At 38.6% G+C, this 25,554-nt stretch overlaps 2 protein-coding genes across 5 annotated transcripts in view; one reads left to right on the forward strand and one right to left on the reverse strand.

Annotated features, from left to right (window-relative positions):
• The window catches only part of FASTKD2 (FAST kinase domains 2), a 53,042-nt gene extending 28,275 nt beyond the window's left edge, over positions 1-24,767 (reverse strand). The window contains exons 1-12 of one of the 4 annotated variants that reach the window (XM_067740850.1): positions 24,501-24,767; positions 23,002-23,818; positions 19,921-20,024; positions 19,121-19,229; positions 18,698-18,821; positions 18,285-18,424; positions 16,983-17,155; positions 13,858-14,021; positions 12,660-12,872; positions 12,171-12,258; positions 10,363-10,477; positions 5,004-7,064 (exon numbers count right to left, since the gene is read on the reverse strand). In XM_067740850.1, coding sequence (XP_067596951.1) covers positions 6,960-7,064; positions 10,363-10,477; positions 12,171-12,258; positions 12,660-12,872; positions 13,858-14,021; positions 16,983-17,155; positions 18,285-18,424; positions 18,698-18,821; positions 19,121-19,229; positions 19,921-20,024; positions 23,002-23,718 — 2,052 coding nt within the window. In that variant the 5' untranslated portion in view covers positions 23,719-23,818; positions 24,501-24,767 and the 3' untranslated portion in view covers positions 5,004-6,959. Of the gene's footprint in view, positions 1-5,003; positions 7,065-9,184; positions 9,382-10,362; positions 10,478-12,170; positions 12,259-12,659; positions 12,873-13,857; positions 14,022-16,982; positions 17,156-18,284; positions 18,425-18,697; positions 18,822-19,120; positions 19,230-19,920; positions 20,025-23,001; positions 23,819-24,500 lie in introns of those variants that run through there. The other 3 variants (XM_067740849.1, XM_067740852.1, XM_067740851.1) reach the window with 3 other exon arrangements.
• Positions 24,617-25,554, forward strand: part of MDH1B (malate dehydrogenase 1B) — a 30,315-nt gene continuing 29,377 nt past the window's right edge. The window contains exon 1 of the mRNA XM_067740853.1: positions 24,617-24,897. Coding sequence (XP_067596954.1) covers positions 24,876-24,897 — 22 coding nt within the window. The 5' untranslated portion in view covers positions 24,617-24,875. The remainder of the gene's footprint in view (positions 24,898-25,554) is intronic.

Here is a 25,554-nt window from a genome sequence, read left to right on the forward strand (position 1 = left end):
ACGCTGTTCATTTTAGTGACAATAAAGCAGAACATTCAAATATGCTTTCCAAAGAAGTCACTTTGAAGCCTGTATTATCATTCCAATAACTAACGGTCATAACATTTCGAGTACCTGTTGTGGGAAGTGCCTCAGAGCTGTGAGCTGCATGACACAATCTCTTTGCCTTAAATGTTTATCACATGTTTACTAAAAATACAGTGGAGATACCATGGTCAAGCGGTGTGATTTTTCTCAGGTCCCTCCTCTGCAGATTTTGATTAGGTATATCTGGGCTAGGGCCCAGGAATTTGTATTTTCATCAAGTATGCAAGTGATTGTAATCATCGGGAAAGTTTTAGAAAATAATAGTGTAGTGATACATGTATGAGCTTTGGGTTCAGAAGGACTTGGGTTGCAGATCCAGCTCTGTCTTTTTTCTAATTGTGCACTCCTGGGAAAGGCATTTAAAGCTTAAAGCCCCTGAGCATCAGTTTCCTCATCTATAAAATGAAGATTAATATTTATTAATAGCCATCAAACAGGGTGGTGATAAGGACTGAATGAGACTATGGATGTGAAATGCTAGTACAGTGCCTGGCATATAGTAGTCGTTACTATTGTTACCTAATCACCCACCCTCAATTCATCAAATTTGTCCTCTGTGGCTTTTTACTATTTCCAAAAATTAAGTCCCCGGTAAAAGAATATGAAGATGCACAAAATATAATACAGTAACATGTACTTAATTTAAAAATAAACAACAAAAGATTCTTAGGAGAGATGGTAGATAATAGATAAATAGATACAGAGGTGTGTAATCTTTAGGATAAGAAAATGCTCTAGAAATAAGAAACCAACATTTAAAACAGTTTAACACTCAAGAGAATAACAAGTTTCTTCGGGGGGGAAAAAAACACAACACATTGATACAAAAAGTAGAAGCAACCCAAGTGTTCATGGATGGATGAATAAACAAAATGTGGTATATACATACAATAGGATATTATTTAGCCTTAAAAAGGAAGGAGATTCTGATACATGTTCCATCATGAATGAACACGGTGGACATTATGCTAAATGAAATAAGCCATCACACGAAAGGACAAACGTGTGAATCCACTTACAGGACGTATCTAGAGTAATCAAATTCATAGAGACAAAGTAAATGGTGATTGCCAGCGGCTAGAGAAAGGGGCAATGTGAGTTATTGTTTAATGGGTACAGTTTCAGTTTTACAAGGTGAGTGGAGTTCTAGAGATGGATGGTGGTGATGACTGCAGAATAATATGGATAGACAATGCCATTGAACTGTACACTTAAAAATGGTTGACAGATGGTAAATTTTATGCGTATTTTACCACAATTTTTTAAAATTAAAATATCCAGATTGATATTAAAATCACAGTTAACATGAGTTTGAGAAATGTCTTGTTTGGTTTGTATTTTATCTAAGACAAAGACTGCCATGCGAGATACTGTGGCTTAGAAAAGCATATAGTACAACCTTTTTTTAAATGGGCAAGTAAATTCTCAAGTGTGACCAGCACTTCTTTGGTTGCCCCCGTTTTTCCTTAAAGCTACATGTTTACCCAAGATCACCCATTATTGGGCAAAATAGGAGGCTAAGACTGGAAAACTTGTTCTGATTTTACCACCCCAGCCTGGGAGGGTGCTTTGAGAAAAATGGCTGTGGATCATAGAGCACCCTAAGGAAAACTTGGAGGAAGCGGGATCATGCGCTCTTAAAACACGGTGGCCTGTGCGGAGTTCTGCACGGGGGGCAGCAGAGTACAGAGCAGGTACAGCAGGGGCACAGCCTGTGGACTGGACTGTGCAGGACCCCGTTTTAACTACCGCCTGCAGCAGCAGCAGCAGGAGTGACAGCAGTGGATGCAAGTTTATGTGAACCTCAAGCTGGCGAAGAGGGCATTGCCCTTCCATTTCAATTATCTTTAATTGATTTTCTTGCAGACTAGCATTTAATTAGGTAGACGGAATATGTTTTGATGAGTGTGACACTGAAGCACTTCAAAGGTCCTAAAATATGATAGCATTGGCTTTTCTGTCTGATTTAAAAGTTATGACAAAAGTCTTTATATACTTAGTAAATTCCATGTCTTCCTCCCTCTACTGTATCTTTTTTTAGTAAAATAGGAAGGAATTTCCTGAGACAATTGGGCAAAAGCTTGATGCTATTCCCCTTTCCCCTTTCCCTTTTTCAGGATTGTGGGTCCTAATGTAAAGAAATTGCCCAAGATGGAACTAGCAGATTTGCAGAGTTGCAAAATCGGGAAGTATGGAGAAAATTGGGTACAAGGAGAAAAAGTAGAAAATAAAGACAGGTGGGCTGATTTTGCCATTCACCTGCCAGTGAAATTTTATTGCTGCCTAGAGAAACCTCCTGAGGGTGAGGTACATGTAAAACCAACTGACAGTATATGTGGATATTCCTAGTGGGTCTTAGTCACGTGATATATGTGTCTTACCTTGAGTGAAATTCTTTAGAGAACTCAGGAAGTTTTAAAGAAAGGTATCCTATTATGTGTGTGTACATATAATACATATATACACATCCTATACACACACACATATATACTGTAGTATACTGTAGTATATATGTGTATGTATATATAAAAAGTGTATATATATGTATATACTGTAATATATTACGCTATCTTTATCAGTGTTTATTGCTGATAACAGAAACCTCTCTAGTTCAAACACAGTGTGCTTAGTTGTCAACTTCTGGGCATTCACAGAAGGCCCCTTCTGCGTACAAGACGACTGGAAGGGCTGAAGCAGCAGCCTTTAACGCGACTTCCAGGAATCCCTCTGAGAACACCACCACAGAACTGGCCGTCCAGAGGAGCTGCTATCTCTGCTCACAGCCCAGAAGCTAGGTAATCAGGACCATGCTACCTCGTTGCTAGCTCTAGCTCCGTATTACCGTAGCGACACTGCCCCCGGCAAAATAGAAGCCCCATATCCTGCTGCACCAAACCCTGGGACCTCTGCTATTGCTATTCCAGAAAAATCCAACGTCCCTGACTGTTGGCAGAAATAGCAGAAATACGACCTCCATCTCATCTGGCTTTCTTAATCTCAAGCAGGCACATCTGTTTGGGGGAAGTTAGGTCACATCTGGAATTCAAGCTGTAAGGGGATTTGGGAAATGTATAGATTTTAGTTTTCTGGGCCCACCAGTGAGCCTAGCACACACATGTGCCACAAATGGGTTACAAGTGTGTTTTTTAACAAGAGGTATCTATTTCCTCAGCCTTCTGGGGAGCCACAAAGGGCTGGGCAGCCAAAGGCCTCTTGGCCAGTAACCTCCTCACCTAATGCTCCCTAGAAGGTAGCCTGAACAGCGTGGGGTCTGATGGTTCACTCAGCTCCTAAGGATAAATAATATGGGAGGTGTCAGGCCCTCGCTGCTCTGCTGTGATGCTGTGTGAGGCCGAGAATGCATCCAGTCACCCAGACAGCTTCTAAGAAGCCTGCTGCTGAGTGAGCCACTGACCATCATGGACAAGAAACACGCTAGCTGCTGGGTCATTTCATGGTAAGGTGCAGTCAGGGTTTGGGAAAGGCCAGCTCCTCATAAGTACAGCTCCAGGTAGATGCCCCAAATCTCTGTCTTATGTTGACTTATGTCTATTTGCTAGTTGCAGGGTGACTGCTCTATCAACACACACACACACACACACACACACACACACACACACACACACTCACTCTATAAATTAGGACTTCACTGTTATTTGTAAATACTTGATATGAAAAAATTCAATTGCATTTGAGATCCACTTGTATTATCACAAAAAAATATCAACATCACATTTGTCAATGACAGAACAAGAAAGCTGTTGGGCTCTAAACATAATTTTTAATTTTTGAATGGTTTTAAAAATAGTTTAAAATTGTTCCATCGGTTACTTATGTAAAGCTTCCTGCCAATGACAACAAAGAATTTGATAAAATATTTTGATCAAGAATTGCATATAGCCATTTCAAGCATACAACTTGGTATTTAATGGTTATGTCTAGAAAGCAAGATCAAGCTTCTCATTAAGGAATTTGGAAAAATTAATGTGTTTGGGAATTTAACACAAAGTCAATATTTAAAATCTTCCTTAATACTTAGAATTTTACTGATTTTAGTTCTTATTACATCATATAAAGAAAATATATTTTTTCTACTAAGCTCCAAATAAACACCAAAATACACTCGCACTTAGCGCTATGAAAGCTGTCATTTTCTTTGTGCACCATGACATAAAAAAGATAAGGCTTGGAATGGAGTAGAATGAGCCAATTTGCAATATATGCCGCAGTGTCACATACACAAGATTTCCCAGTAAATGTAAGAAAGTTATTTACTTGCAACACTAACATTCTCAGCAAAGGATAATTCTCCTGGCTGTTTTCCCTTTTAAAATTCAGATATCAAAATTTAACACATGTACCTCCATCAATATCGTTCCACCTCAAAAAACCTGGGAGAAACAATTTGCAGATCATATATGGTCTCCCTTTGTATGTTGCCAAATCTTGTTCACCCTCCTCTGTTCAGCTCTGTTCAGCTCTGAAAACCCAACGCAGTGACCCCTTTCCCCTCTGACTTCCTCTTATCTTCTGCTTTGTCATACATCAGATTATCTTTCAACATACAATAATGGTGTCTTATAAACAACTTGAGAGGATCTCTGTGTTAATTTCTTTATCTCCCCCATAGTTCTGGGCATATATTAAACTCTTAGTGGTTATCATTAATTTCTAAAATGCTGTTTGGGAAATCAAACAATAGAAATGGATTGAGATCAGCTAATGATTTGCTTTCTGATTTTAAGTATAATGCATATTCATTCTTGAAGTATGAAAAATAAAGTATGAAGAAAAATAAAATTACAATTCCATCAATACTATTCAGAAATACCACTTTCTACATTTTTATCCCTTTTCTTCCTTTTATGCACCTCTTGCCATTATTTAAAACAAAATTTGAATCCTCGTATATAGAGTCAGTGTTTGTTTCTCCATTTAATAGAATTGTAAAGTTTTCCCCTCATCATTAAGTAACTTATGGCACGTCCAGATAATATTTTACAAATATTAAAATGTCTTAGAATAGCACTTCTCAAATTTTCATGAGTATACAAATCAGCTGGGATATTGTTAAAATACAGATTCTGGTTCAGTGGGTCTGAGATGGGCTCCAAGAGTCTGCATTCCTAACAACCTCCCAGATGATGCTGATACTGCTAGTCTGTGGACCACATTCTGAGTAGCAAGTGCTTAGAAGATATATATTCCATTAACGATGAATGCTTAAATAGCTTCCAATGTTTGGCTCATACACGGTGAAATATCAAATCAATGGAGTGATAAGTATCCTTACACATATTGTGGGAATAATACAAATATGTATCAAGTGTATACTAAGGGTGCATACAGGCGCAAAGATAATTAAAAATCTAACTCCTGGTCAATGTCAATAGATACCAATATTCTCAAGACTCTGCATGCATATACCTGAAGGGCATTCCACAGTGACAGAGAGCCCATCAGTGGTTTCTAGGGAACAAAGGGAAAGGCAAAAAGGGAGGAAACTTTTAGGGGTGGCGGATGTTCATTATCTTGATTGTGGTGATGTTTTCATGGATATTTTATATATATATATATATATTTATATTTATATATATTATATATATAATCTGTTAAAGCTTATCAAATTGTATGCTTTTAATATATGGAGTTTGTTGTTTGTCAATTATACCTCAATAAACCTATTTTTTTTAATATGGGGAAAAAAGCCACAAAATGTGTTCCAGAAAGGTTGTATTAATTTACATCCCACCAGCAGCATATGCAAGCGCCTGCCTCATTTCCTTTGTCAGCACTGTAATTCTTAAAGAAAAAAACCCAAGATGCTAATTTAAAAGGCAAAATCTCTCACTTGTTTGAATGTGTGTCTTTGATTACTAGTAGACTGAAATTTTTTCATGTTGATCAGCTCTTCACTCGTTTTTCTTTTGTAATGTGTGTTTATCAACTTTTAGGAGCTCTTTATTTAGATATGTCATAAATAAATCACCTGTTTTTTTTCTCTTGGCTAGATGTTTACATTTGTGTATGTGATGTAATTATAACATAAATAGACATTTTAAATAAGTTCAAGAATCAAAAAAACAAAAACAAAAGCCAATCTTAACACTGCTCAAAACACAAACCAAAAAAGCTCAGTCAGGACACAGAATTAAAGATAAAAAAAATCAAAAATCTTTTACAACACCTATTTCTTCCACAAGGTGGCTGACTTATTAGCATAAAACTACATCAGAAGCAAGCCATATACATAAACATATCAACCTTATACCTGTCATATTCACTATTTTAGTTGATTAATACAGTAAAGTAGGTTAGTATTATCCTCTTTAACATGAAGAGTTTGGTACTGAGGTATAACATATTTTGTGATTTAATCAGGAATAGTCAGAATTTGGATTTATAAACTCCCACTTTTTGTTTATTTATTGACCCTAATTGCGTTAGAAATGGGTCCATGAAATCAACCTGGGGTTGAGTAGTTTTTGTTTGTCTTGAATCAACTGAATAAATACCAGAAAAGGAGAATATTTACATATTCTCCTGGAGAGGAGAGTAAATCTTTATATTAACAATCCTGAGAAGACATATATATATATATATATATATATATATATATATATATTTTTAAATTTAGGTCTAGCATTACCAAGTGTTGATGAGGATACAGAGCAATGAATTCTTTTTGGGGTTTTTTTTGTTTTTTTTTAATTAATTAATTAATTAATTATTTTTGGCTGTATTGGGTCTTCGTTTCTGTGCAAGGGCTTTCTCTAGTTGCGGCAAGCAGGGGCCACTCTTCATCGCGGTGCGCGGGCCCCTCACTGTCGCGGCCTCTCTTGTTGCGGAGCACAAGCTCCTGACGCGCAGGCTCAGTAGTTGTGGCACACGGGCCTAGCTGCTCCGCGGCATGTGGCATCTTCCCAGACCAGGGCTCGAACCCGTGTCCCCTGCATTGGCAGGCGGATTCTCAACCACTGCGCCACCAGGGAAGCCCGAGAAGACATATTTTTAAACTGTTTTCCTTCACTCTATACCTGAGTCTCACAAGATTTTTTTAGACAACACAGCAATGAAGAATGCTAATACTAGTAATACTGGTAAAAGAGGAATGCTTCTTTATCTGTCATGCCAATTGGTACAAATTCAAGAAAACTAGTTCCTCCAAAAGGTAGTTACAAGTATTCACAAATTTGTCCAATCCTTTGAAAATGAGTCATAATTAGCCACCAGAAGAAAGAGATATGCACTTACCATGTAAAGAATGAAAATTTTCGTTTCCTTAATAGAATATTTTCAACTCTTGTTCTGAAGCATTACAAGGTTAAATCATTTGGTCAAGTATGCAAAACTAGATGACGTCTAACCTGGAACAAAAGTCCAGATTTCCTGAGGTACAAGCTGAAGAGCAGTAGGAGATGAAACGTGGAAATAACGTGGAAATCAATGATGTGGCTGAGGCTCCAGAAAATTCCAATTCTTTGAACTTTTACTTCCTCATCCATAAAATGAGGGAGGTGGATTAAATGACTGATACATTTCCTTCCAGCTCTAACCTTCTCTTAATGTAGGCAACATAAGTTGATAAAACCTGTGACAGATGCAGTCATACTGCTAGAGACCTTTTATTGCCAACCTGGGGTTTCTCGACTACTTTGTTTGTAAGTCCATGTCAGCTCAGGTTCAAACTCTAGCCCTATCCTATTTATGTAGCTTTGATAGTTTATCCTCTTATTAGATAAAAGGAAATAAGGGTCCCAAGAGATTAATAGCAGCTACACCTCAAAGAGTTAAGATAATGAAAAGAGAGAATACATCCCAATACTTAGCAGTGCCTGGCACAGAGTAAGACGTCCAGTAATTGCACGTCTGCGTATCTGGGGTACCTTAGTCCATCCAGGATGATATTAACAGAATACCATAGACTGGGTAGCTTATAAAGAACAGAAATTTACTCCTCACAAATTAACTGTGGGAGAGGCTCGGAAGTCCAAGGTCAAGGCTCTGGCAGATTCTGTGTCTGGTGAGGGCCCCCCTTCCTGGTTCGGAGATGGTCATCTTCTCACTGTCCTCACATGGAGAAGTGACAGGGGAGCTCTCTGAGGCCTCTTGTACAAGAGCACTAATCCAATGTATGAGGCCTCCACCCTCATGACCTAATCATCTCCCAAAGCTCTGCCTCTAAATACCATCACACTAGGGGTTAGGTTCCAACACAGGACTTGCGGGGATGGGGTGGAGGGGCGGCACAAGCGCTCGGTCTTTCACACGGGGCTAAGACAATACCAACTTATGTGGCACTCAGGTTTCACAAGCGGAACTTGCTGTATCCCCAGTGAGTCAAATACTAGGTAGACAGGCGTGTGACAAACTTGAACAAGTACTTCCACAAAAGGATGAACAAACGTAACTGAAAAACAGCCCTCGGGTCTGGCTCACAAAACAGCTCAGCTACATATTTACTTGAAAAGACTTTGTGAAATGGTGGGAGGGGAAAGGGGAAGAGGGAGAAAGGAATGACCTCACCAATGGCAAGGACTGTGGTGTTAGCAACCCACAACCTATCAATCTTAAGAAATTAGGACTCCTTGCCATCTCTGTACTATCTCATCTGCGTTTCTCTTAGTAAGGTCCACAAACCACTTCCACCTAGAATGCTTGTTACAACTGCAGATACCTGATCCTCACCCATTTTTAACACGCTACCTCGTTAATTCTTATACATTCTACAATTTGAGACCCTAGCCCAATTGCTTTGTGGCCAGTGCTTGAATGTGGTCCATACCTGAGTCCTAAAACAGCTTAGATTCCAAACCTGAGGACTGCCCACAGCAACTTACCTGCAACCCATCACAACTAAGAAACCAGTTTTGAATGCATCAAAGCTAATGAGAAACAGTAAAACCTATAGCTCGTGAATTTATGAAGTATCTGGGCACTGGAAGGAACAGGTATGACTGCAAAAATGACCCTTCTGGAATTTTCTCAGCATTTTCTAAAGTGCCAGTGAGAATATTTCTTTCATTCTCAACTTTAATTTTAGCAGTGAACTGAAATAACACTTTTTATTATGGTGAGCAGTCAGGTAAGTTCCATCGACAACTGAATTGTAGTCTTTATTAAAGTTATTTTTATAAATTTATGTCTAATAACATTAAAAGGTTGCTTTTTACTTTAACATGTGCTTTGCAAATTTATATCAGCAGTAGAAAGTGCTTCCTGTGAATAGATTTTACTCTTCAAAAATGTGACTGCATCCTTCATCTCTAGTTTTTCCATCTCCCAATTATTGACCTTACCAAAGAAAGAGGAAAATAATCAGTTTGCAAGAAGATGACGATGTATAAAATAAAAGCTAGTTTCGAGATCCAAGGATATTAAAATAACATCAGCCAACCACTTATAATTATGCACATTTTAGAAGTTTAGTAAGACTATGTGCTAGGGTCGAAGAAAGCTCTCACAGTGAAAATTATAAAAAAACTTTAAAAGTCCTCTAAAGGGTGCAAAAGATCCTTTCTTGGGATAATCTTCCTTAGAATATAAATAATAGCCAACATGAAAAAAAAAAGTGTTACAGATTAGCCCATTAAGAGAAATGGGCCATCTTAACCTTGGTAATCCGGGCATGATCCAGTTTTGGATACTAAAGTACCATAACGAAGATTCAAATATTTACATTTCACATTATATGCAGGACCAAATGAGTGGCATTTAGATAGGTCCTAACATTAACATAAATATACATTTATTCGTATGGTTCTTGCTCCATACAGAGACATCTAGAGAGGCTGTTCAAGAAAAGTTGTGCTCAGAATCAAAGAAAGCAGAAGGAGGGAAGAGGAAGAAGCATCCTTATAGTCATCCAGCACTTTCTAGTGACAAACATCCTTAACAGCCTCACAATGGCCCATGAAAACAAAGCTTTAATTAACATCTTTTCTTCTCCTGTTCAAGATAACCTAGAAACTGAATATGGTTTCATGTGTCTTAAATTAAAGAAGTACACATATTATTTACATTTTTCACTTGACAAAAATGATTAAAGTTGACTAAATGCAGCACTTATAAAACCCCAGGTAAATAACAGTATCAGCTGAGTAGGAGCCAACTCACATACCAGAAAGGTTCTTTTTCAAAGAAAACAATAACTAAAACACTTATTCCGATACTGCTGACAATTCATCTAGTCCTAGTAACCAACTTCAACCACAACATTCCCAGTAGAATGAACATCAGTAACTGAAGACTATTTCATTTGCATTTTTTTCTTACCAAGATCACATGAAAACCCATTACTTTCAAATGCCGCATTTTCATAGCAAGGAATCCTCTGGGGTGGGTTGAATCCAAACAGTACGTAGATCTAGGAACACAGAGTACAGCTACTCTGAAAACAAAAACACAAAACGTGAGACTAGTTACTAACGAGATGACCATGTACAATCTTGCTGCATCCTTGTTCTTTGGAGATTTCAAAGCTGAGCTCTCCACTTACCACATTCCTCACCATTCCCTCCTGTGTTAGTCCTTCACTTCCTCATTACCTAGACTATGCAGATATTCCAGTACATGAAGACTATTTTAGGAACCACAAGCTTATAAAAATGCTTTATACAAACAGTATCCCTTAACCATCTTTAAGAATGGCTACATTCTCGATGAGGAAAATTTTCAGATATGAAAGCACCCATTTTAGGGCTTTCCTGTGCAGAGCTAATCTCTGATCTAAACATAATTATTTATGCTGCTAGAAGCACTGATGTAGATAATACCAAATGGAAGATGCTCTGCTTGTAAATATTGTCTCCCAGAGACAGACACATTTAAAAGCCAGAATGGGGAGACCAAATACAAAAAAGAAAACACTAAGAGATAGGCAAGACCGTTGAAAAGATAAAATGTATACGTGTAACAAAAATGTGGAAGGTGTAATTTGTCTTTCATTGTTCATGGCCTTTTGGAAAGATTAAGTTCATTGGGGGAGACAAAGACATTTGTATCCTTACTGTCTTCTGTCATACTCTGGCTGTTACCTGAGATAAAGTAAGAGAAATTTCGTATCTTTAAAGGAACACTGATTCCTCATTTTTTCTCGGTACTTTAGGCTGAGAGCTACTACATTATATTATCATGCCAGAACAGATGAACACCTGAAAAAGAAAAATGATGTTTCAACTGGGTCAGAGAGAAAGCCTCTTTTTGAGGGAAGATGGGTAATAAGTAGAAGGAAGATAGTGGCTGAAAAAGATGGCCAAGGAACAAGCTAGGTGGATTTAGAAAGGTGCAAAAGTTACAGAGCTGTGTATGAGTGGAGAGGGATGAGTAGATAAGAGTTTGAATCCCTACAGACTTTTTCTGTACCTCTCTCTACCATATTTACGTGCATGTGCTACAAAGCAGTAGGGGATATACGTCGCTTGGGGTCAGTATCCACGTCTGACTCATCTTTGTGTGCCCTACAGGCCCTAACAGAGCCTTTCCACAAAGAATGACTGAACACAGGGTGTGTGCAATATGACCTGATCCAGATGCCTACAAGGCAGAATATTCTCTCAGGGAGTAGCATCAATTTCTCCCAGAAACACTCTCTGTACTGTGTGAGTCAAGGAAACTACTTCTAATTAACTTCAGTATGGTTTGATCCATATACAATACAGCTTAATTAAAAAGCTAAAGTTTCTCTACCTTTAGAAAGGTTTGGCGGTAGAGAAAAATATTTTTTGGGTATTTGATTTTAGTAGAAGCCTTCATTCTTTATGATCACTACTGCATTATCTTGTCAAAAATTTACACTGCACTGATGGTTTCAATTATATTAGCACTGTTTTATTGAACTGTTTAGCTTTAAAACCTGATTTTAAAAAGTTGCCTGTTTCATTAAATGGACAACTCCAATCCACTGTCTTCAACCACAGGGTCCCACATTTATACCTAAGGGGTAGATTAATGGTTGTCCCTTGGTGCATTACAAGATCTATACAAATATAAGGTCTTTGTATTGTTACTGCTATTTAATATGAAGTCTTCGAGAATTAAGAGTTAAATTTAGAAAGCTCAGCAAATGCGTATGTGTAAACAACCTTTGAATATTTGTAGCAGAAGTTACCACATCCACGTCAGAAAATGGAAGCACTTGGCTCCTGTTAGCATCCATTCTGATTTCAAAATCTGAAAGAAAAAAATTGATACTAATTTTTCAAACATCGCTCCGAGTGATTTTTTGTTTGAAAAGGTATACTACCACTACCAATAATTATAATGGCAGCAGGTAAGCTATACTGAGCTTATTTACCATGTGCCAAATACTGGTCTGGATTTTATATGTATAACCTCATTTGTTGGTCACAGGAACCCTGTGAGGTGGGTAATATTATTATTGCCATTTTACAGATGAGGAAAGAGGCTGGTGAGTGCCTAACACACAGCACTAGTAAGTAGCAGAGTGAAAATCCACACCCAGCAGTCCAGCTCCAGAGCCAATGCTGCACCACACTAGACTGCTGCAGTAAACTCCTTATCTTTTGTCAGAAAAGAAGTAAAACAGAGGAAAATCATATGAAGTCTCATACCGATATAATAATTATGTGGCAACCATACACTTTTTGAGAAGCATCCTTCTCCCAGAAGGCTACTCAGCACCTCGGCAACCTTTGCATGTGGATGTAATGGCATGGAGGACAGCTGTGGCAGCACTAAGTGTGTGTCCTTGTGACAAGGAACATCATCAAGTTTTAGACAGGCAGCCAAAACATGAAGCTTGTGAACATTCCTCTCCACATCACCTTAAAAAAAAAAGAGAGAGAGAGAAAGAAAATTATAGTTAAGAAAAATATGAATGCTACATTTAAGAAATTGTATTAATGCACCTATAACTCTGATTATTTGCTTCTTATCAGGAGGAATCTCTCTGTGTCTCCCTAGGTCCCACAGTGTGTAGGTCAGCGCCCTGATAATGTTTTAAACTTTAAAATATCTTTCAAGGTGCTTTAGCCTCAACTCTTCACTGAACAGATGGGAAAATGCTCAGGGATGTTAAAATGCCTCCTGATTAAAGGCAAAGTTGGGACTAGATTCCAGGTCTCCTGGGTTCACGGCTGCTTCCTCCATGTTAGACTGCTTGAAAAATCAGCACATGGTGTTCCTTTTCCACACTTCAACTTTGGAATTTCATACTGTTGTTTTTAAAAGGATTTAAAATACTCTATTCCCAGATAATCATCAAATTTTACACATCTAGCCTGATATTGCTTCTCCTTATTTAATAGTAAAGACTGAAAGACAACAATTAATTTGGTTCCAAGAGTAAATAAATTCACTACTTTGGTAACTACTTGGTTTCTTGATCTAACGGCTGTGCCCTCATTACAGGCCATGAGTGACAAAGTGTTTATAGCTGCAAAAGTTGACTTAACTTGGCTTCAAACGTGACACATATGGATTAGAAGTACAAACACCTCTGATCAAGGCATAAAGAACAACCTGAACATTTAGCCTTTGCACAGGTGCATGAAGTGTAAATAAAAAGAACAATGACGCTGTGTTTCTCATTCTTGCCGTCTATGGGCAGGATCTGTCCCTAAAGGAGCCTCCACCGGTTTGCTGGTTTGAAGCATGGCCCTTTGACTTCACCATCATTGGTCCTTTCATCAGGAGCACCCGCTCCACACGTTTTAACTAACACTGCGGCAACTGAGACCCCAATCTGAATCACCTGGTAGCCTGGCAGTACTGCTTTATTTTAGTCACCACCGTGCACTGATATCCTACCTGACGTCAGCAGATCATGGATGATGTCCTTTTGAAGAAGCTGATTAATAGGGGCCAGGGGAAAATGGTTCATCAAGCAAAACGAACACACAGCATTCAACAGGTTTTCAGAAGGGATGTGGTGAAGACTACCAGTCAGAGCACTAGCCATAACTTCTAGGAACCTACAGGGGCAGAAAGGAGAGTCAGCTTTCAAATATGAAGAGTAGACAAGGTCATGGTAGAGCTAGTGAGGTGTCACAGAACTGACAGCTTTAAGGGGATAAAACAATCAGGCTTGCAATAAGTCTTCACACATCTTTCAGGTCGGTGACTATCTCATAATAAATACATACACTCAATAAATGTTAGCTACTACTACATGTCTTACACAGGGCAAATGTTTACAAGCTTTAACTCATTTAATTCCTATTCAAACTCTGTGGGATAGGTATCATTATTTTCTTCATAATAAAGATGAGTAAACAGGCTAAGCAGGGTCAACTAACTTGTCCAAGAACACACAGCCAGGAAGTAGCAGAGACAGCCCTGGAATCCAAGTTGTCAGGGTCCAGAGGCTTTTAACCATTGTGCTAGATTTTTTATCATGAGTAAGTCTTTAAGACCTGGAACTCCACTGCAGTTTTATAATCAATTACAATTCTCTAGCTATTAATACTCTGAGTTAAAAGAACTGCTAGCCTAATCCTACCACCCAAGCTAATGTTACGCAGTATAACGAAGCAGCTAAGCACAGAGGCAGAGAGGAAAGATCAAAATTAGGTAAGGTCACGTGTGCAGGGTGGCACTGCTGATAGACGGCACAGATACACTTTGAACCCAGGTCAATTTGACTCTTAGGGCATAAGCTATATATCATTATATAAGAAAAAGGAAGTATTGATACTTGCAGAGTACTGTGATAGTGTACAGGAAAGAAAGTAGATAGGGTAGCTTTGGGGATAAGGAGAATTTCAGTTAAGTGGAAAAGATGGCAAAAGGGAAGACCACTTGAAACTAACCCCTGAAAGTACATGCCATTCATGCTGTAATAACTAGCGAGGCTGGGGCACAGGCAGAGAGGCCCACAGCAGGGCAAGTATGCCCTGAAGTAAGCCCTTAGTACCAATGAGCCATAAAGGGAAATGTGAGATCAACTGGGAGGTCCCGTGAGGAGCAGATGGCCGAGTGAGGAAGGCTGTGACAGGCTAAGCAGGACTGCTAACAGGTCCTAGAGACAACAGTGAGGCAACACTTACTAAAGGGAGAACTGATGGAGTTTGGAGTATGCAGCAAGAAACAGCGGGGCTGCAGAGGACCGATCTGGAGCCCAGCGGTAAACACCTCCCCAGTCTCCTCGCATCCCACTTCTTATGCTGTTACCTCATGCTTCAGCGACACCAAAATCTGTGTCGTTCCCCGCATGTACTCTGCTGTTGCTTTCCTTCCTGACCTGAATACGGAGCCCCTTCTACTCAGAATGGTCTTTCCATCGTTAACTGCTCTCTCTCCATCTTTCAAGATCTGCTCAGGTACCAACTCCTCCAGGCAGGATGCTTGGCACCCACCCTGAGCCTCCACTTCGCCAGGCTAGCATCCTGGTACATCCCTCCTCTATTCCTATATACACTGTATAAAACTCTATCACTTCAATGTTCATGCTGTATTTAACTGCAGAAAGGATTATGTCTCATTCATTTTTGTCTTAAGTACCTGAGTGCTTGGTACAAGTTTTCCGACTAAAGGAACAAATAAACTTAGATGAGGAGGAGGAGAATGTTAATGGAAAAGGAAGAATCAAGAATAATGAGCTAAAAACTCACCAAGTTGTATACATTGAATATGCACAGCATTTTACATGTTGTTATTCATACCTCGATAAAGTGGTTTAAAAAGCTCTAGAGAGCTTTTCAATTATGGAGCAGAGACAGGCTTATTGACAAATAATTGCAGCTATGTGTCAAGGCTCCACCAAAGAGTAATATAAGACATGACAAGCACAGGGGCTGTGATGGAGACAATTAAGGGAAGGCACATGACAAAGCTATATAAGACATGACAAGCACAGGGGTTCTGATGGAGACAATTACAGGAAGGCACATGACATGCAGTATGAACTGAGTCTCACAACAATGGAGAGCACAGTGGGCAGCTGCTTTTCTTGGCCCAGCACTTCTTTGATTACCTGCCCCAAAGAAATGGGCATGTGACCCAAACTCGTTCGATCAGATTTTCTCTTTTGGAAATCTGAATCTTGAGGGAAAACCACAGGGACAAAAAGCTGTTGGAGTCAAGCTACTCGATGGCAAAAAGATGACCAGTGAACCTTGCCACTGAGACCCTCAGAACTGCCCTAGTTTATTCCTCCAAGGCCTCTGTGACTGACACTCTAGTTTTTTTTTTAATCTAACAATTACTGTGTCTGGCATTGCCTTAAGAACCTGACATAGATTAACTCATTTAATCCTCATAACAACCCAATACGATTAGAAATAACTCTTTATTTCTCATCCCCATTTTAACAGATGAAGAAACTGAGGCACAGATAAGTAACTTGCCAAAGTTAAGTAGCTAATGAATCGCAGAGCTAAGATTCAAACCTAAGCAAGGTGTCTCCAGGGTCTGTGCTTTTAATCACCCTTCTAACAAATGACAAATAACATGTTATATGCGTTTCTGGTTTTTAATGAAACTTAGAACTGACCTAGAGAGGAAGGAAAGATGTTCTGGGTGGAAAGAAGATGAAAGAGCACAGCATGTTTGAGGAATTGCTGTGTTTAATAGCAGAAATGCACGGTTGTGGTTAAAATGAAAAGAATAGAAAGCAGTAGTCTGGGGTCAAAACTAAACTATAAACTCAGGAGCTGAGGGAATAAGCTGGGGGAGAGTTTGAAATGAAAACTCCTATGCTGAATTACCAAATATATTGCAAAGAACAAAGAAACTGGCAAAAGCAAAGCACATATCTTTAGCAAAGATAAAATAAAATTCTGTTTAACTTCATAAATAAGGAATATTATGTTTTATTTCTGGACATGGATGAAGGCCATGGATGGGTTCGCATGTAAGAATTCATTAAGCTTCGTAATCTTTTCTATAAATACGATATGTGGCAATAAAAAAGTAAAAAAAGAACAAGTACATACTCGTGAGTCCAGCATTTGTGGAAGTGATTGAGAGAAGAATACACATGAAGAATAGAGACAAGGCTTTTCACGTTTAGGAAGCCAGGTTCATTTGCTGCTTTCTTCATAAACAAGTCCATCAAACTAACAGGTCGAAAGCCAACGTTTTCAAATAAGATGAGGAGAAAAAGAACCTAAAAAAAGAAAGAATTGAGGGAAAACTTCTTAAGAGTTACAGTATGCTATTAGCAATCTTTTAGATCTCAAAATATTTAAACCGCAATAGAATTGTCCTGACTGACCAAATATTCCCTTAAAAGGAACAATTATCTTTTCCTTACAAAATCTGTTCCAGTTATTCTTGAATCAGAGTATCGAGTTAACAATCAACCTCTTTTTATAAGCTGAGAACCAGAGCACAGGTTTCCATATTTCCATCTCATTTAAAATAAATATTTTCCTATACGCTTTTCATATAACAGCTCTGAAAATTACCTTTAAATATACCTCTTCTGAAGTTTTTCAAAATGACCAAGCCAATTTTGAACTGCTCTCCCTTCCAAACCTAGACACTTCCTAGATTCTAAGAGATAACTCAAAAATTTCTATGTTCAGTACTAATTTCTATAACTGAGAATAGAGCTGAAATACAATGATTAAATGTTCCAGTTCACCTCTCATTTCCCTCTTAGTCTTTCTCACAATAAGTACTTCTCTTTCCAAAACAATTTCCATACTAAAGTCAACCTCACCCTCCAAAGTGAACTAAACCAGTGACCTAACATGGTTACCACTACTTAACTACAAAAAGAAGTTTTTACCACCTGCTTCATTTAGATGTTTAATTAACACATGCCCTGAATTAAAAGGCTCTTACTCTGGAAGAAACAAGCAAACTTTCCATAAATAGAAAACACACATGATCATTAAGTAATGACAGTTTATTCTTCAAAAAGCGTAAGCCTCTCACATCACCTATCTCCATTATTCTAAATCTAATAAAGGAAAAGTAGAAAGACAGAAATAATCCTTAGTATCCAACCAAAGTACCATACAACCTTTTGAAGAACAAATAGAAAAACAAACTTTGGACAATATAATTTTTGTTTTGGAGAGAAAGATGGTCCAGACATTGAATAATATATTAATAGGTAACCCCCAGACAAAATTTATAAGGAGCTAATTTTTCAAGCCGATTTAGCATTGGAATATTTTGGAATCTAAACCACTTTAAAATGATAGAGGAATTATTTCGAATGCTAAATAAATTAATACGTTTCTTGAAAGTTTCTGAGGCTTACTCTAAACTGTTAACATACTTACTTTTTTCAACTTCCAGATGTCAAAAGTTGTAGCCACATAATCTGCTATTCCCTTAAAAAGATCTATATTGAAGTACTGGAGGTCTCTGCAAGACTGCAATATGCTGATCAATATTTTAAAGGGACACCCGTGGATATTACCTTTAAGAATGAGTTAGAGAAACAAGAATCACCAGATGGTTTTGACTGTAAGATCCAAGATACTATATACACAGTACTTTTGTTTCTTTAGAAAAAATAGCACTATATTTTGTTAAAAAAAAACAAACAAACACTATAGGCAAAAATAAAATTTAGATCTAACGATATCATCAGATATTTTTCATATAACAGCAAAGTTGTTAAAACAAACAAAACAAATATAGTCCAGAACAGATCGGATGCTACAAATCATATAAGAAAAATTCCCCTTACTTGTGACTATCTTACTGCACTCATTCAAAAGGATAATGGAGCGGTGATTCATGGCGGCCAGTACTGCAAACATGCGCTGGCTATTCAAAACAGAAAACTGGTCTAATTCTTTCAAGGCTTTCATCTAAAGAAAAGTAAACTTAAATTTAATTTATCATTTGTGGCAAAATAAATTAAACGCCTATATTTAAATAAAAAAGGATAAAGTTTGAGCAAGATGACTCGGACAAACAGGTATATAGATAAATATACGTAAATATATATACAGATAAAAATAAATCTATTTCTATTATTTCACTTTAGCAAAGTTACATACAAAAGCATAATGTCCTCCTAATAAACTGACTTTAGGAGGTGATAGCAAATCACAAGAAATATTTTTTTCAAATTTTACCCAACAGAGAAAATTCAGAAGGTATTTACCTCCAATTTCCTTTTAAGACCAATCGGTGCATCTTTTCCAATACATTTCATTACAGCTTGTAATGTGAAGACACGTTCTATTTTCCAAACTTGCTGATCAACTAGCATCCTGTCATCAAACACAATAAATACCACAGTCCTAGGATCTTAATGCCAGGTGAGAAATCGTAAAAGCCATTTGGTCCAGCTTCTACTTCTAGGCAAGGAATATGAAGCCCAAAGAAATGATCTACCTGCCCAAGAGTGCAAATAGTGAAAGCTCCAGGACCAGCCTAGTATTGTTTTCTCTCACATTATTTTGCTATCTTTATGCATGAACAAATTTCAGGAGATTATATTAAGACATCCTAATGCATAGTCAATGAAAAAGGGAATTAAAAATTATTCTCATCAACCTATGACATTAGATTAGGTGCATCAATTTTATAAGTTGTAAAACTTAACCTCCTTTTCAAGCAGGGCCAGTGTCATGTGACCTCCACATAGTACCCAATTAACCATTATGAACTGAGTACATGTCAGTTATCCCCCCGCCCACATCAGTACTATGTTTTCAGATAATTTTAGATTTTAATGTTACCCACGCCTTTTATTTTATGGTGGACCCTGAAAGAAGCATTATTTCCAGCTTTACCTGATCCAGAGTCACTATTTTAAGTTTAATAAGGTATTAAAGACCATAACTACTAACAAAGTCTTCCATGCCCCCACTCCAAAAAAGGGAGCTCAACTTTCATCTTCGTTTTTGATTTAAGAGAAACAGAGAAAGGCACCTGAAGAAAGGGTAACAGAGTTCTCACCGCAATCCTGCTCGAAGAACATCCACATTCTTGCATGGCTCCATTGCCTCTAAGATAGTTGACAAAACTGAAAGACATTTCTCATCACACTCATTGATACGTTCCTATTGAAATATAATTACAAAAATACCACAGGTGATGAGCTCATAGTGAACTATCTCACCCAAGCAAAACCACTGAACTGATGCTTTCAACTAAAGGATTAAGTATCAAACCAATAACTCACAGAGTCTGTCCACAATAAACAGCATCTTTGGAAAACAAGATGTCATATGTAAGTGAATTTTCCAAATAATTGATACATTCATGTATCAATTTTATGTATCAACCATTTTTTTACATTCTCCATTATCACTGAAAATGATTTGATATTGATTACCTTCCTCCCCTTCTGAAATAACTTTTATCAAACATTATTTTTACCTCTTCTTGAGACCCAAAGCCATCATGATGACAAGTGCAGTAATATTAGAGCTACAGGACAATTTTCCTACCCCTAAAGAATCTTACACAGCTGCGCTTACAATTTCCCTATATCCTTTCCTGGGTATCAAACTGCAACCTCAGTTGTGAACCTTCTGATTCACATCTGCTGTCACATGTTACCACCACTACCTGGATCTCAAGAGGAGCCCAGGCTTCATGGATCCTTCTTTCAAATCCTCTGAATTAGGGTACTAATTTAGGTTCTAGAAATGGCCTAATTTAGAAAACGAATAGTAACAACACAGCTTACCTAGTGCTCTACAATTTAATCATAACTAGCTTATACACCTCACAAGAGTACTTGTGATCACATCTGAAAGATGTAAGCTCTTTTGCTAAAATTACAATACATGGCTAACTAGTCACAAAGTCTCAAGTCAGAACCAGATAATGATAAGAAATAGATACTGCTGGAAGGAAAAAAGGTCTCATTCCCATGAGAGGGTTTCCATTAACAATTTATAGCATTCCATCAATACCTACTGTGAAAGAAAAGACCACTGGCTATGTGTTTGAAGGGCAAACTTCACTGATGACATATTTCATCCCTAGCTAAAATGTCTTTGCAACATTCCAACATGTTAGTGAGATACAATTAAATGTACAGTTAACCTGGCCCCAAATATCCACTGTCCATTCCTCACCAATGCAGATACTATGCTGATATGAATACCTGTCCAAAGTTCATTTAGAGCATCACTGACCAGGTAGAGCGACTTACTGTAATCACTTTTAAATAACTATATAGGGAACACAGTCTACCAAAAAACACGGATATTCTGCGGTTTAAACACTCACACACGACACACAAATTAGTTCCTGGGCGAGAACATGGAAATCATAGTAATGTAAAAAGTTAAAGTTAAAAACTCTCATATACCTATGAACCCAATTCTTGAATTCTATAGTAGGATAGGATATATATCAGATCATCCTCAGGAAACTCCTGTCTTCAAAAAAAATTATTTAATTATGATCATTGAGTTCAGAAGTCTGAAGAGTCCACTCTTAAAAGGTAAATGATTACTTTAATGAACTCATCTTTTCCTCAGCCAATCTGGCATCATTTCAGTGACATCGAACAGGACACTGACTCCTTTGTTTGAAACTAAAATTGGCTCCTTCCTCCATTCCATTTCCCACTCCCACAGTAATCTAAATACAAATTGGAGCACGTTGATGACCTCTGCTTAAAATATTTCACTGGATCCCCATTGCCTACAGGATAAATCCGAACTCCTTAGCCAGGCAGAAAAGGCTCTTCACGATTCATCCCCTTTTTCCCCAACCTCATGCCTTGCCATGACACCCAACCCCTCCTCCTTGACAACCACAGACACAATTTCCTCTCCATTCCCTCCAACTCACAACCCCAGTATTCTGTACCTCCAGCCACAATGAACTACTTTCAGCTCCACAAACTATGCTCCAGGATTTGAACATATAGTCTTCTCTGCTTGAAACACCATCCCCTTCGCTATCCATCTTCTAAGTGCTGGCCATTTCTTGGACTCAGCTTAGCCATCATCTCCTACTGGGCCTGAATTTTAGCTCTACTATGTCGAGGTGTTTGTTCATTCACGCAGCAAATATTTATCAAGTACCTACAGATAGTGACACTAACAGGTATGTGACCGTGGGCAAGTTATTTAACCGCTCTAAGCTTAAATTTCCTAATCGGTAAGATGAAAGTAACAACACCTACTTTTAAAAACTACACTGAGAATTACATGAGACAATCCTCTTTTCAAACTTTGTACCTATCACTGCTTCAAACAGTAATCCTGTATCCTCCTCTCCCATCACCTCTTCCCATCATGAAGGCGTACTCCTGCTAGGTTTGAAGCCCTTGTAATGCACTCTCTATATTTTTCTTTCATTGCACTGAAAGCTCTATGTGGCCGTTATTTTGTAACTGTATTCCCTATGCTCAGCACCATGCCTACAACATAGTAAATGTATGACTCATCAGATGAACATTGGTTATTTTTGTAATTACCTACAAAATATCTGTTGTCCCCTCTAGGTTATAAGGGCAGGGATCATGGCTTCTATATCTTTACCTCCCTAGTGACAAGTCTAGTAACTGACACATAGTTGACACCCAATAAATGTTTACTGTATGAATCAATCAATCCAGTAGCTGTGTGACTTTAGCCAAGTTAACATCACTAAATCTCTTTCCTCATCTGCTAAACTGAGGTAACATCAACCTTACAGGGCTATTGTGAAGATTAAATAAGACAACACAAGAAAAAGGTATAGGTAGTCAATAAATACTAGTTCCCTTCCCTTCTCTCCTTCTTTCAACTACCCAACCTTTCCTTGTATATTTTGTACCTCTCCCCATTTTAGCTTATTCACTATTACTCAACTCCAGAGAAGAAAAATGGGGCAAGCTTTCATAAATTTCTACAGCAAAAAGATCTGGCAAACTTAAGGACTCTAAATCATATAATATCTATGCAGAAACAAATATAAACTACCATCCCAAAGATAAGTTTCTTTCAAGGAGGCTACATGTCTACATCCCATCATTCTTTCAAGATATGCTAAACCAAGTAAAAGTATATGTAAGGCTCCTTTTGATTTTACCTGGACCACCCTCAGCAAAGTCTGTACGAGTAGCGTATTCTGAGGGATCCCGAGCTTCACCATAGCATGAAGACTAAACAGCAGGTTGTCGTAGTGCATGATCTTGGCTTCTCTCATAATTTGTTCACACAGCTGGCTAAACACAGGGTGGTTAAACATCAATTGTTTTTCAAAGCGCTTCTGGTCATCAGACATCCGTTTGGCAATTGTCCACATGGCTGAGAAATAGTTACTACTAGGAAATGTAGGTGCTTTTGAAAATATATCTAACACGTCACTCAGGGAATTACACTCCTGAGACAGTTTTCTACAGTTGATCGGGGTTGGTTTTGTTCTCTTGGTGAGAACATCTTCATTGGAAGCCTCATGATGAAAGTTTTTCTTCAATCCATTATCAGAGACAAAGTGTTTTGAGTTAAAGGACAGCCTTCTAGAACAAAGTAGTCTGTCAACTGTAAGGACTGTTGCAGTGCTTATGCCCTTTGTTTGAAAGCCATCACCTCCTGATTTAAAAATCAAGGCATCCTGAAAGAGATATCTAATAGATGACTGCATTCTATTATCAAAGTTACTTAAGAGCTTTCTTGGGTTCCAGTTTGAATAAACAATTTTTGGTCTGCAAAATCCCGAAGGATACAGCCTCACAGTTCTGCCTGTTGGAACTAAAGTACTGAATTGTCTGATGTTCCATAAAAAGGAACCTGCTCTGTTATTCATTTTCCTAGCCACTGAAACACTTTCAAATGGCTTTAAAGTTGTCAAGATCACACACACACGTCGCTTCTAAATATGAAAGAAAACACATGTCGTCGCTTTCCTGTAGGGGAAGGGGTTATAAGAGAAATAAAAATTAGAGTAAAACTTCTACTTAAAAATATCAAATGCATTTAACAGAGACTAAAGTGAGAACCTAGGGAGACATTAAGATTTCCGTTAAAAAGGTAAAACCATGTTAGCAATATGGGCTTTCTCCATTTCTACCACAATGTGTATATACACAGCCTTAAAGGTGCAAGGTTACTTTGGAAGTAATCGTTGTACAAATAAGGTATTAAAAAAATAAAAAAGGAAGTGGGTTTCTGACGTAAAAGTTTTCCTGCTTTCTTTGCAGTAAGGCATTTTATGTTACCACTGCCTTGAAGATGTCATCAATGAAAAACAAGGGTTTAACCTTGATGTATACTTTTTAACACAAGAATTTAACTACAGGTAAACACGAACTGTTAAGAATAAGGACTTGGACAAGTAGAACGGCTCAGAAGAAGCAGCAAACTAAAGTGATGCACGTGGCCTGCGCTTGTCTGGAGATAACAACCAGACAGTCTCACCAGGTCTCAGAACCGGTGTCAGGGGTCCGTCCTTCCGGAGCTGGACCTCTTAGTATTAACCCACCTCCCTAAACTTACTTCCCGGGCAACTCCTGAGACCTTTCTCTGAAAGGCGAGAATTCTAAAGCGTAGTACGACCACCTGTTCCACCTATGCTCGTCCTCCACTCACCTTAGTTCAGAGCCCCCGGGTTACACAGAGGCGCGGCCATACAGCTTCCCCGCGAGCTGAGCGTATCGCGAGATTTTACGGATCCTTCATAGGTCAAAAAGTGTTATGTTCGCGGGAGGTTGGAAATAGTTTACTTGGAGTGAAGAAAGCCTACCGAAAAACTGACTAGTTTTTCTTAGCTGCAGGGAATAGGCACGGGGGAGACCACAGAGCTTTTAATGACAGTGTATAACTGTGTACCCCAACACGCAACCTCTGCAGCTGGGCGCCAGAGTCCGCGCTCAGCTTCAGAGTGCGCCTGCGCCAAGTCCCGAGCGGCGTGGTTGCCTGGAAACGGTGAAGCAGCGGTTCAAGCCCGCGGGTCCTGGCTTCACCATGGCCAAATTCGTACTCGCTGGTGAGTGATCCCCGCGTCCGCCCGCAGATCGCTCAAAACACCGACAGCTACTCTCCTCCTATGACCGCTTGCCAGTGATCTTAACTCGCCTATGTTCTAGCAACTCCAGCCTCTATATGGACCACCCAGGCTTTATTATGCTTTCATTCAAAAATGTATGTTGGGCAGTGACTGTGTACAAAGCACTGCTGGACACAGGGGATACAGTGAGGGGAAAGACACATCCCTGCCTTCGAGGAGCTTTCAGTCTCCTGGGATACAGAAGCATGTAAACAAGTACTTTTGATACAGTGTGATTAATGCAATGAGGGGTATGTACACAGGGCTCTGGGGGGTGTTACAAGAGCCGATTTGTGAATGTTTGGAATAGGGAGGACATTCCAGAAAAAGGCACAGAGGCTAGAAGTGTCATGACCTCTGGATATGGAGGAAGTGACTGGACCTGGGGCAAGAATGGGAGCAGAAGCCAGATCCTTGCACTTCAAGAACACCAAGCAAAGGTGTTTGAACTGTATGCTGAAAGCAATGAGGAGTCATTTAAAATGTTTAAGCAGGAGGGTATCTTAATGAGCTTGCATTTTAGGAAACCCACCTTGTCAGCAATGGAGGGGACGGACTGGAAATGTCGACTGGCATCCAGAAAACCACCAAAGAGGC

The sequence above is a fragment of the Pseudorca crassidens genome, chromosome 6 (genome assembly GCF_039906515.1).
Source record: "Pseudorca crassidens isolate mPseCra1 chromosome 6, mPseCra1.hap1, whole genome shotgun sequence".
Classification (NCBI taxonomy): domain Eukaryota; kingdom Metazoa; phylum Chordata; class Mammalia; order Artiodactyla; family Delphinidae; genus Pseudorca; species Pseudorca crassidens.